This window comes from Eschscholzia californica, unplaced genomic scaffold (genome assembly GCF_041429995.1).
Source record: "Eschscholzia californica isolate CP2 unplaced genomic scaffold, dmEscCali1.0.p SCAF_3, whole genome shotgun sequence".
Classification (NCBI taxonomy): Eukaryota; Viridiplantae; Streptophyta; class Magnoliopsida; order Ranunculales; family Papaveraceae; genus Eschscholzia; species Eschscholzia californica.
The window spans coordinates 60,674,660-60,686,549 of NW_028238420.1; the positions used below are offsets into that span (position 1 = coordinate 60,674,660).

General features: G+C 36.3%; 3 protein-coding genes and 1 long non-coding RNA gene across 5 annotated transcripts; 2 read left to right on the forward strand and 2 right to left on the reverse strand.

Moving 5' to 3' along the window:
* The first annotated feature begins 1,527 nt into the window (after positions 1-1,527).
* LOC147552742 (Erythronate-4-phosphate dehydrogenase family protein) lies at positions 1,528-6,337 on the forward strand. 2 transcript variants are annotated; one of them, XM_086671391.1, is made up of 2 exons: positions 1,528-2,557; positions 4,446-5,173. In XM_086671391.1, exons 1-2 carry the CDS (start codon positions 1,799-1,801, stop codon positions 4,674-4,676), a joined length of 990 nt encoding a protein of 329 aa, XP_086527517.1. In that variant the 5' UTR covers positions 1,528-1,798; the 3' UTR covers positions 4,677-5,173. The 2 variants fall into 2 exon arrangements, with proteins under 2 accessions (XP_086527517.1, XP_086527516.1); XM_086671390.1 differs by having other exon boundaries at positions 1,573-2,557; positions 4,443-6,337.
* LOC147552743 (protein RESPONSE TO ABA AND SALT 1-like) lies at positions 5,319-6,158 on the reverse strand. Its single transcript, XM_086671394.1, has one exon. It carries the CDS (start codon positions 6,156-6,158, stop codon positions 5,469-5,471), a length of 690 nt encoding a protein of 229 aa, XP_086527520.1. The 3' UTR covers positions 5,319-5,468.
* A 758-nt stretch (positions 6,338-7,095) lies between the features above and the next one.
* Positions 7,096-11,887, forward strand: AN (NAD(P)-binding Rossmann-fold superfamily protein). The gene is made up of 7 exons (XM_086671384.1): positions 7,096-8,340; positions 9,241-9,409; positions 9,490-9,620; positions 9,807-10,613; positions 10,744-10,791; positions 10,960-11,076; positions 11,514-11,887. Exons 1-7 carry the CDS (start codon positions 7,702-7,704, stop codon positions 11,586-11,588), a joined length of 1,986 nt encoding a protein of 661 aa, XP_086527510.1. The 5' UTR covers positions 7,096-7,701; the 3' UTR covers positions 11,589-11,887.
* LOC147552745 (uncharacterized) lies at positions 8,915-10,411 on the reverse strand. Its single transcript, XR_015238431.1, has 2 exons — positions 10,274-10,411; positions 8,915-10,161 (listed from the first exon to the last, which is right to left on the reverse strand). It is a non-coding gene; the product is annotated as an uncharacterized LOC147552745 (long non-coding RNA).
* Positions 11,888-11,890: the final 3 nt, after the last annotated feature.

Below are 11,890 nucleotides of genomic sequence, written 5' to 3' on the forward strand. Positions count from 1 at the left end.
TATAATTAACAAAATAGTTTATCTCGACTCACATACTCAAAATTCTTTTATTCTTTGTCTCCCATTTTAAGAGGTGCTAACATTTGAATTAATGAAGGTATCAAATATGGTGTTGGTTCAACTATAAGCATAAAAAGAGTTGGTCATATATCCGAACCCAAAAGATAACCATTCCTATAATTTTCTAGTTTCTTGGACAACTAGACAATTATAACAATTTGAACATATCTATTTGTAACAAATGCTAAATGGTCCGAAAAATAGGATTATATAAAAAATTTATGTGGTCCACTCCCATTTAACATGTCACCTTCCGAGAGAAATGATTTGTCTAATGAGAACCGGCTACATTGATGTTCGGCTAATCAGTCTCACTTTCGAATCATTTAACATTGTTGTAATCCTTTTTTCATAATAAGTGGTGGCATTTTGTGAGGATCATATCCACACAATGAATTTGCCAAAATAGTCCACATAAAAGAGAACCAATAAAAAAGATTACATGTGAGACTAGCACAATGGTAAAATATTTCACACATCATCCCCTCCCATTATTTTTTTTCAAAGAAATCCTTTGTCATCAATTAACTAAGTAAGATTATGTGAAAATTTAGTTAGAAGTAGGTGCATGATAGGAGCATAATTCCAAATATCAAGATCAACTTCATATGATTCAATTTGCAACCAAAAAAGAAAAACTTCGTATGAATCGAGATTGGTATCTTTTTTCTTTGTTGTTGAAAGGAGAGACAGTACTTGACAATCTAAGTTGTCATACCCTCAAAAGGATTAGAATAAACTATTCTTTGAAATTTGGACTAAAGTGACAATAAATCAAGAAGATGAATACTTTTACTAAAGCTACCTTTTTGCCCCGGAGTCTGTTGAACAAAATTAACTTAAAAAATTAAACTAAAATCATGTCTATTTTTTTTAACTATCTTTTGTTTTTGTCGAGAAACTAAAATCATGTCTTAAAATTACTAGGTGACCTAAAGAAACATCTTATAATGTGGGTTATTTTTGGTTCACCTCCCTTTTTATGCATGTGGAGAATAAGTTCTTTTATAAGTATTTTACCTATTTCAACACAAGTTTCATTTAAAAAACTCATCTTGAAATGCAAATTTTAAAATCTTTAGATTATTTTATTGTAAATATTTGTATGATTCATCTAAAATTTGTCTACATTGTTGTCATTTACAAACTTTTTGCATACTTAAATTTTGTTAACAAGAAACTGAATTGTAACGCATATCTTTTTCAGTCTGGAGAAAGAGAGTTCATGATAGCAGGAGTTTCATCGCGCCTCTTTCTGTTATGAATATGACATGGAGAATTTCTATTCAGTTAGAAAAGAGTAAAATAATGTCCAAAGAGAATGAAAATGTAAAGATTCCGTTGGTCCAAACTAAGGATTGGATAAAATCAAAGGTGCAAATGTTAAATATCAACTAATTTAGGAGGGGTTACTACAAATTCTTAAAAGTTAACAGATTAACAGCTGTCAAGTAACGGACTTTCTCATGTTTGATTGTCCTTTTCCTACGGTCTCCGTTTCTCCTTCCTTCCTTTTTTTTTTTTCTTTCTCTCTCTAAAAAAACCCCATTTTCTCTTCCCCTGATTTCTTCATTCTTCATTTCTCATCTCTTTCTTCCCCTCGGAAAATATCTTCTTCGAGGGAGCAAGATGAACAGAATGATCTGAATTTCAAAACCCTAACCCTAATAATCTATCCAATTCTGCCATATAATCTTCCAAATTCAGATTCAGTTGTTTTTTCTTTCTCTGGTTTCAAATGGATTTTCGTGACAATACTAACGATTCAGAAGCTTCTCAACAGAAGATTTCAACCCTTAGTTCGAACCCTAAAAATTCATCTTTTTATCGGTTCATGAATGGGTCAGCTTTATCTCCTTCAGGTTGGTTTGAGATCCGTTTATTTTATGTTCGAATTTCTCCATGCGTAATTGATAACGTACCAGATCATCTTAAACTATGTCATCTTCGTCGTGAAATTGGGGTTTCGCTTGAAATCAATGGAATTCGAATTCCTCCTTCTGATATAGTTTCTCTTAATCTTCGTCGAGATCGAATTGATCGAGAAACATCAGAAGTTACTTATGTTAGTACAGATAGTGTTAGAGTGATGGGAGCTATTGAATTTGAGGTTTATGAGAATGAAGATGTGATTTTGTGTGGGTCATTAGAAAGGATGGAATCTCCTTGGGGTAATAGTAATTTAGGGTTTGAAAATCATCAAGAGTTAGAGAATGATTCAAAGAACGGATGGAGTATGGATTGTTATACAGCAACTTCCATTTCATCTGGTTCATCTGCGTTTTTTCAGCCTAAACTTGGGATTTCATCGCCTTCCATTGAAGTTTATGTTGCTGGGTGTTGTTCTGGTATTCCTTTGATTCTTACAAAGACAATTAATGTTAGCCCTAGGCGGAAACCTCCAAGACAGGGATCACTTTCTGCTATTCCAGAAGATGAAGAAACTGAGAAGGTTACCCAGAGCACGAATGGCGTGGTTCGTCACAGGAAGTTGCAGGTACTTTTAGCATAACCCCCTTTCCACACTATTACATTAGCTTATAATTTTATTTTGTATGAAATATGAAATGGGTGTTTTTTTTTTCGAATTCGCTGAAGTTAATATTAGTTAAATTAGGGTTGTCGAAAAATATAAACCTTTAGCGGCTGAGAGCCTAAGAACAAAGAAGATCGAAATGGGGATGCATTGAACTTGTGTGGATGAAGTTTTGTTAAGGCATATTGTCAGATTTAGAGAATTTGATGAAGTAAAATTCCATATTAGAAATACTTTGTGGCTTTGTGCAAATTCTGTGAAAGCATTAAGATTTAGTAGCTTGATGGTATAAATGGCAGTTGTTTAGTGTATAATCAGTAAACTGCAGCTACAGATTACACTGTTCTAGATAATAGACATGATGCTGAATTAGGCTTTGCAACATCAGGATCTTGTCCTGAAATAGGGTGCAATTGTTGGCCTAATTTGATAATTCCATGCTTACAGGATCCACTTGATTGTTCTTCATTGTTAATATGCTCGAGGTCCTCAAGAAACATAATATGTATAACTTATACTTTAGGGTTGGTCCAGGGAAGTTGCACGACTGTTCTTTTTAGCAAGGAGAGTGATACCTTTGTTAAAAGTTGAGATTATGTTGTCTTTGTTACAGATTGCATATCATTAGGTCTGAACTCTTCCCCATCTACCAAATGGTTATGCGAACTTTGAAGTTCATCCCTTTTCAAAAAAAAAAATTAATGTTCATCCATATTTTAACTCCTCAACTCAAATTGAATCTAAATATCGGTTTTTGTATAAATTTCTAAATGTATGGATTGAGACGTTTGGTGTTTAGAGCTGAAAGACAAGAAAACAAAACTGTGGCACTGGTTAATCAAGTATGGGATCCTTTGTGTTTTCTAGGTTGATAGATAGGTAAGACCGTAAGAGTAAGACAATAAGAGTTTAGTGCCCGTGTCTGTAGGTAGCTTTGTGCAAAGATCGGTAGTAGCTATTTCAGTGACTTGTGAATCTTGCGAGCCTCCCTCTAATCGTTTGGAGACAGTGGTTTGATCAATTTCATCTCTTGCACCTCATGATTCCCATTTTCAGGTTCATGGTTAGTTTCTTATGAGGTTCTTTTAAGTTTGTAGTTCTTATTGAGTCCAATGAAAGTTGGTTAATCAAATAAGAAACACAACGTATGACAACATAGTTTCACTTACCTTGTCAGTTCCCAGTGCTAAAATTTTCGAAGACAATCCAACCCCCTATTAGCTCGACCTGTAACTTCTCGCTGCAGCCTTTCCTGTCTCCCCAAACTTATGCACATTAATGTCCCTGGATCTTTCTGTTATGTATTCTTATAATGCATATTGTTAAGGCAAAAGTATTTCGTTTGCTGATCAAATGGGTATATTTCCCTTATTTCATTTTCCAAAAATAGATTGTGTAGATTTAAACGGGTATTCTCTAGTATACAATGGTTGACCGATTTTCCTTGGCTAGTGTTCTTCATTCTACTCTGAGCAAGCTAAATTTTATGGGATCAAGTTCATTCCATTTTTAGTACTTATGCTTAAGAGTCATCCGCCAACTATGAACTTAATCTTCTGGTTGTGGTGTTATAGTACCATTTTCGATTTCCATTAGTTCCTTCCATAGCAAAAGAATTAAAATAGATACCTTTTACCAATTGTTATGCTCCAACAAGTTCTTTTTAAGTTTTTAATCTGATTGTTTCTTTGTCATGGCTATTGGCTAATGACATTACTCGTAATGGACACAACCGGAAAATCTCACCTATTTGTACCCTATTGATTTAGTAGTCTACCTTCAAAGTTCTACTAGTTTGCTTATTCGTAAAAGTTCAATCTAATTCATGATTCTACGAAAAATTCAGCAGGATACTGACTCAGAAGTTGATGAGTATGAATTGGAAGGGAAACTTGCACACGATTACTATCCGCAGGAAGCTTACTACGATGAAGACGGGCAACTCTCATGGTTCAACGCTGGTGTAAGAGTTGGTGTTGGCATTGGTTTAGGAATGTGCCTTGGAGTTGGAATCGGTGTTGGTCTTCTCATGCGCTCTTATCAAGCAACAACCAGAACATTCAGGAGAAGGTTCATCTGAAACTGATATCGTAACTCACCGAAATCCTGCAAGTTTGTTTCAAACACTACGAAGAAGCACCATTAATTGACTGAGTCAGACTTGTTTGGGTAAGTAAGCAAAGTTTTGGTTAATAGGGTGGATATTGTACAGCGTTTAGATGATCGAATATATAGTTTTGATCTCCTTTTTCATTTGTTTTTTTTTTATCTTAGAGAATGAGTCATTCTCTTTCACATATCTGTAGCTAAAATCTTTTTATATCATAAGTAAGTTTGTGGTTTCATAGTTCAACAAAAAAAAAAAGTTTGTGGTTTCAAATTGGTTGAGGTAAATTTAGAATGATTGCTCAAGTGATTTCTCCCGGACTTTGTTTTCTTTTGTTGGTTATGTATTTCTGATTTGTTTATAAACCATATTAAAGCTCTCAAGGTAAACACAGATGTAGGAGTTATAGGCCTCGCCTTCGGACTTTTGGTGTCGAATAGTATGTTTTACCTTAAAATCTTAATTATAGTTCGACTTAGAAGCTGATGATATGACATCTTTTTTTATTACGTATTGATATAATAGTATTATTCCATTGGTTGTTTTCTGAAAATCTCTATCAAAAGTACAGATTCTGCCATCAATGATCGAGGAAGAATATGAATGAAGTGAGAATTTGAATGAACTCCAAGTGATTGATTAAGAATAAGTTAGCCTCATATCAAAATATCAAACAGTTATTACCTAACAAATACTACTTGCTAATATGATTTCTGATTCTAGAGAGAGAGGGATTCTAGAGAGAGATAGAGAAAGAACTGTGTGTTAACAAGAACCCCTCTCTGAGTCCATCTGAAATCCCCATTTTCTAATCTGGAGATGAATTTGACCAACAGCAACCAAAAATTTCACTGTTTGAACTGAACTCAAAATCTCCACTACCTTCATTGTTGTCTTCATCCTCAAAAAATCAGCTCTTTTTACCAATATCTCCATTGAAGATCCCAATATTTCAATCCCCTTTCTCTCTCCTCCTCCATTACCCAATCTTCCCCATTCTCTAGCAATCTCCAACAATGGTGGTGCACCCAAACTCTCCTGAACCCTAGCCATATCTTCCTCCAATTCACTCTCTTCAACCCTAATCCCCAATTTCAATTTCTCCATCATTTCTACCTGTTCTTCCCCCAAATCATCCACAGATTTTGAAACAATCTGAATAGCTAGACTTGGTCTAAATCCAGCTACCCAAAGGAAAGATTGTTCAAAAGAACTAAACCAAGTCGGAGCAAACAAGATATAAACATCTGATTCAGATAAAAGTGATTTAGCTTCATAATATTGTTGGTAATGAGAAAGAACTTTCTCAATCAAATCTCTTAAATCAGTTTCATTCTTTTCGTAAATGTTTGATTGGGTTGCTGAGATTAGTTCATCTAAGTAATGTTCTTGACGAACTAACCAACCTTCAAAGAAGATTTTGAACGAATTTGAATTCCAATTTGTTGTCGCCATGATTGAGAAATTTTATTAGATTCCTAAGGGAATTTGGGAGAAGAAGTTAGGGTTTTTATAGATTGATTTGAATTTGAGAGAAAAAAAAAAAGATAGCTTCTGTTTGGATTTACTTCGAAGTTAAGGATTTTTCATGGATATTCGTTTTTTTCTTTCTTAGTTGTGAGAATTTGCTTGGATGTTTCTTCTTCCTAATGATGACAAACCAGTAGTTATTTCCAGTCCACTTCATCCATTTTTATTAGGTGGGGCGGGGGGATGAGTTAACCACCGCAACCGACACGGTTAGACACCGAGAGGGATGAGGGAGAGAAAGTGCTGATGTCATAAATTTGGGATAAAATTCGAATGTCCAAGTTACGTGTGACACTCTCAACAACAACAAAAAAATAAAAAAATTAGGCGTGACAGATGCAATGCCGATTTGACCAAATAGTTGTTTGTCCAACATGACTAACTGACGTTTATGCTGATACTACACTCTCGATTGAAATGGTTGGCCAGCAATACGATAATTAACAAGACTAATGGTCAGTGACCGTCCATATAATTTATTTCAGAAAGACAGTCGGCCATGAAAGGTGGGGACTTAGAGAAAAAGGCGATTGTTGTTCTAAGAGTGGTGTGCGGGCGTTCCTTGAAATTGCTATTCACGTTTCAGAAATGAGATTGATTTTAGTCAAACTCGTTTGACTTTCGATATCTATAGGCTTCTTTCTTTTGGACGGATGAGTACGAGAAAATAAACATATTCTTAGACTCGAACGAATATGTTATACGAGTTCAACATTTTTAAATATTTTGACTAAACTAGACTGAACTTGATCGGCTCAAACTTAAATTAGTACTGACTCTAGTTGACAAGGTCATAGATAGTGGGTAACCTAATATATAGTTGTGTATATCAAAAAGGTGAAGTTTGGAATCAGATCAAAGTAGTGGGAGAAGACGAAATGAAAGTAAAAAAAAAAGTAACATTCCAGCTTCCATTTTTAGGTTGGGAGTTATATATCGTTGCATATCACCAGCTACGTCATGGTAAAGGTATGTTTGTCTAGAGGCTGATTTAGTGTATGGACTACAATTGCCATTTGCATAGCAATATAACACAAGAAGAAGATATCATATAAAGACAGAAAGATAAAGACTTGAAAAACAAAGAATAACAAAAATTGACGGTAACAATCAAAGATCAGGTTTTTAAAAATCACATCCACATATTTGAGAAAATCTGGCAGCACCGAAAGGCAAAGTGGGAATAGAAAAGTTAACGTTAACGTGTTGGAAACGAAACAGGAGACAAGTTTACAAGAAATCAAGACAAGAAGGGCCATATAGGTATGTTACCCCAAGGTAGAGGGTCAATCGGAAACTGGTCATAAATTAGGGGGCCATTTGAGAAATAACTCAAAAAAGAAAGTACTCTAGTAGAGGGAGAAATGAGATAGAGCGAGAGGAGAGAGAAACGAGAGAGAGAGAGAGAGAGAGGTATCAGTAAGCCCTTGGCTATGGTGAGATCTAGCAGAGTAAAAGAAGAAAGAAGATGTTAACAGAGAGAGAACCAACTACGATCGGCGCCATTAAAACTCAAAAAACAATGTCACGCCGTAACTCCACCACCACCACCACTTCCAAACCACCACCACCTCCTCTCCCTCTAGTCATTTCTCTTAACTGTCTTGAAGATTACAGCCTCGAACAAGAAACCCTAGACACGATCGCCACCGTCGAACACGTCGGTCTTAACCGTTTATCAGATGGTCGGATCGAATCAGCCGCTGCCGTCCTCATCCACTCACTCGCTTTTCTTCCTCGCGCCGCCCAACGCCGCCTCCAACCATGGCAACTTATTCTCTGCCTTGGCTCCACCGATCGTTCAGTTGATTCAACATTAGCTGCCGATCTTGGACTCAAACTCATCCATGTCGATGCCTCGCGCGCTGAAGAAGTCGCCGATACTGTTATGGCTCTTTTCCTTGGCTTGCTTCGCCGGACACATTTACTCTCTCGTCATGCCTTTTCTGCTTCCGGTTGGCTTGGATCAGTTCAGCCGCTCTGTCGTGGTATGCGCCGATGTCGAGGGCTTGTTTTAGGGATTGTTGGAAGATCGGCTTCAGCTAAGTCTTTGGCTACTCGGAGCTTAGCTTTCAAGATGAGTGTACTATACTTCGATGTTCATGAGGTTCGAAATTCTAGGGTTTCAGTTTTATCCCATTTTGTGATCACTGTAGTTAACACTTCCTTTTTCTTCTGATTTGTTGTTAAATGAAGTAATTTTAGTTGATTAGTGTTATTCTAGTTAAATGTGACAATTTGCTTAGGGAATTTATTGATAGAGTGAATGAGTTTAGTGTACTTAATTCTCTTTCAAATCAAGTGAATTCAAAAGTACTATGATTTGATGTGGGTTGAAAGTCTGTATATGAGTAGGATTTTAGTATGAATTGTGCTTATCTAGTTTAATTTTGCCGAATTGCTCTTAAATTAAGTGAATTTAGTGATTTAGTCTATAAGTGTGACCAGCAAAATTAGAAAAATTGCAGAAATCATGATTTGGGAACTTGTTGAATTCGTGCTTCGAGTTAGGTTGAAGTTTCAATGTCCTATCATAATGCTGTTGTAGTTTAAGAACAGCACGTTTAAATTTTTGGACTGTATATAGCTGCCGAAATCATACTTTTTCAGTCTTGCTAAAATTATGCCTTCTTGTATTTTAATTGTTTGACAATCCTGCAATTTGATATGCCAATGAAACAAGTGGAACAACTAAATATGGTTTTTTCAATTTGTTAACCACTAACATCGTTCATACATAAAAGAAGCTTTGTGGTTAAAGACAATCTTGGACATGTTAAAGTCATAGAGAGAACCTTTCGATTCATCATTTCTTACTTCGGCAGAATTTTCTGACTCGTCACTTAATTCTGTATAGAACTTGGTTATTTTGATGTAACTTGTACTGTTTTCCTGTGTTAGGTTTCAAATCCATTGAACATGTGATTTAATCTTTAGAGTTTCTTTTTTCTTCCTTTGATTGTTACTGACTCTATCATCCTCTTCTGTCTGTATGTATTTCATTCAGGGAAAAGGAAAATCAGTCAGGCCTTCTGTTACATTTCCTTCTGCCGCACGAAGAATGGACACTCTTAATGACCTACTTGCAGCAAGTGACCTTATTTCTCTCCATTGTGCTCTAACAGATGAAACTGTTCAGATCGTAAGTGCAGAATGCTTGCAGCAAATAAAACCTGGTAAGTTATCATTTTCCTACGCTTCAACTATTTAGACATTGGTTTTTGCAATTAAAGAAAGAGAAGTTTCTTTTCTCCAGGAGCATTTCTTGTAAATACGGGTAGTAGTCAGCTGTTGGATGACTGTGCTCTGAAGAAACTTTTGATTGACGGGACTATTGCTGGTTGTGCGCTAGATGGTGCTGAAGGACCTCAATGGATGGAAGCATGGGTATGAGCAATAGATTTAGGGCACCAATGTTGGGTTTGGATGTATATGGTCATGAATAATAACCATAATTCATTATTTTTTTGTCATCCTGTTACTTTTTTTCGAGGCATATGATATTATGATGTATTAACGTGTAATGATTTGGGTGCTGAAATTTGATTTTATTTAATCATGACCTCATTTTAGGTAAAGGAGATGCCGAATGTACTGATATTACCCCGAAGTGCGGATTACAGTGAAGAAGTGTGGATGGAGATTAGGGAGAAAGCTATTTCTATACTTCAGTCTTTCTTTCTTGATGGTGTCATTCCAAGCAATGCCGTCTCTGATGAAGACGAAGAGGAAATGGAAAGTTCCTATGAAGCTGAAAAATCACGGGAACAGGATAAACAAAGTGCTTTGCGGAGTTGGGATTCTAAGCTTTCAGTAGATGACATACAGTTGATTCCAGAAAGTTCCAAAGACAAAGGTATTTCTCAACCAAAGGGATCAAGTAGTCAAGCTCAAGGTTCTGGTCTATCTCAAGATACTGCGAGTCGACCTGAGGGAAGTAATAGCAGATCAGGTAGGAAAGGTAGAAAGAGGCATGCCCGCCGTAAATCCCAACAAAAGTCCGATGAAACCAATGCATTAGAAAAAGATAATAACTATACCTCACAACGAGAAGATGATACTGCTATGAGTGGCACAGATCCAGTTCCAAGTTCTAGTTCCCGATTTGCTTCCCCAGAAGATTCTAGAGGTAGGAAAAATCATCTTGATTCAACCCCAGAATCAACTCCGGATCAACGCATGAAATTGAGCATTCGTCCCACTGGAAACTCCACAAATTTGTTGAAAGATGGATATGTTATTGCTTTACGTGCGAGAGATGGTGCATCATTTCATGTGTCAAGGCAAAGAGTTCCAGGCGGTGCTTGGTTCCTGGACACGATGTCTAATGTAACAAGAAGGGATCCTGCGGCACAGTTCCTTGTTACATTTAGAAGCAAGGTATGTGCTCATATCTACCGTGCTCTTTATTCTTACCAGTCCACGCTTCTTTATCTCAAGTTCAATAATCCACCTGGGAGTTTGATTCCATTTTCCCTGTCACTAATTTGGTTAACGCAACTATTTGCAGGATACAATTGGGTTGCGGTCGTTTGCAGCAGGTGGTAAACTATTGCAGGTAATTTCACGTCTGAGCTGGTCCAAAATGTGTTGAAACCAATCACTGAGGTTTTTCTTTTCTTCTCGAAGCTCAATATCGAGGCCTTTTTTTTGCTTTGTATGATCAGTAGCATATTTTTGTTAAAGTCATCTTTTGAGAACTGAACTTCATTTTACCACTTTGCAGATAAATAGAAGAATGGAATTTGTATTTGCTAGTCACAGCTTTGATGTTTGGGAGAATTGGTCCTTGGAAGGTTCTTTTCTGGAGGAATGCAAGCTTGTTAACTATAAAAATTCCGCAGTAAGTTCCTTGCTTCTTAAGTTATTTTTCTCGCACAAAGCTACAAACGATAATCATGACATGTTTGCCTAATCTCGAATGCCCTACTTTTCGTACCTCAAAACTGCATTTTAGGTATCTGTCCACCACCAACCTAACAGACCACATGGGTTTCTAATATCCTCATATTTTTGCATATCTACCCATTACCCAACCACAGTTCCTACTCTACAAGAGCTTCTCGAAGCTCGAAAAAAATATCTTCTTTTCCGAAGAGGCATATAATATCTGATCCCCATGATAAACTTGGTGTTAAAGTTAAAAGTATTTTTGTCAGTACGATTCTAGGCTTTAAAAAGCTGCCGTTGGATCTTCGCCATGTCAAAGTTGTAGCCTTGTATGTAACAGCTGTCAGAAGATCCTCAATTATGTTTCTTAACTTAATTATAAAAATGCAGGCTGTGTTGAACATACGCATAGAGATACTTGCAGCTGTAGATGAGGAAGACGGAGTAGCACGTTGGCTTGATTAGGGGTAAATCTATCCAACTATTCCTCTTCGATTTTTTTCTCGGTGGATTTTATCCATCAGCTTGTAACGAATTCCGATTTTGATAATTAGACTAAGAGAGAACCAACAAATTGGTGTCAACATATACAAAGTGTGGTATTGTAGGTTCAAATTTCTTTTGTATTTTGATTTGTTTTAACAAGAGATTCGTCATTGTTTCAGTTTGTCATCTTTCCTTATTGTGTACTTGGACTAAAGCTAAAAAGAAAAACAGCTTATTTAGTAAGCAACAATAATTTTCGATTTAGGGTTTGTCATCAATGC

Bases quoted from the DNA above. Each gene is read 5' to 3' on its own strand.
- AN (XM_086671384.1), top strand. From the start codon at position 7,702: ATGTTAACAGAGAGAGAACCAACTACGATCGGCGCCATTAAAACTCAA. The intron at 9,621-9,806 runs GTATGAGCAATA...ACCTCATTTTAG, and splicing joins CTCAATGGATGGAAGCATGG to GTAAAGGAGATGCCGAATGT. The intron at 11,077-11,513 runs GTAAGTTCCTTG...ATAAAAATGCAG, and splicing joins TTAACTATAAAAATTCCGCA to GCTGTGTTGAACATACGCAT.
- LOC147552743 (XM_086671394.1), bottom strand. From the start codon at position 6,158: ATGGCGACAACAAATTGGAATTCAAATTCGTTCAAAATCTTCTTTGAA.
- LOC147552742 (XM_086671390.1), top strand. From the start codon at position 1,799: ATGGATTTTCGTGACAATACTAACGATTCAGAAGCTTCTCAACAGAAG. The intron at 2,558-4,442 runs GTACTTTTAGCA...CGAAAAATTCAG, and splicing joins TTCGTCACAGGAAGTTGCAG to CAGGATACTGACTCAGAAGT.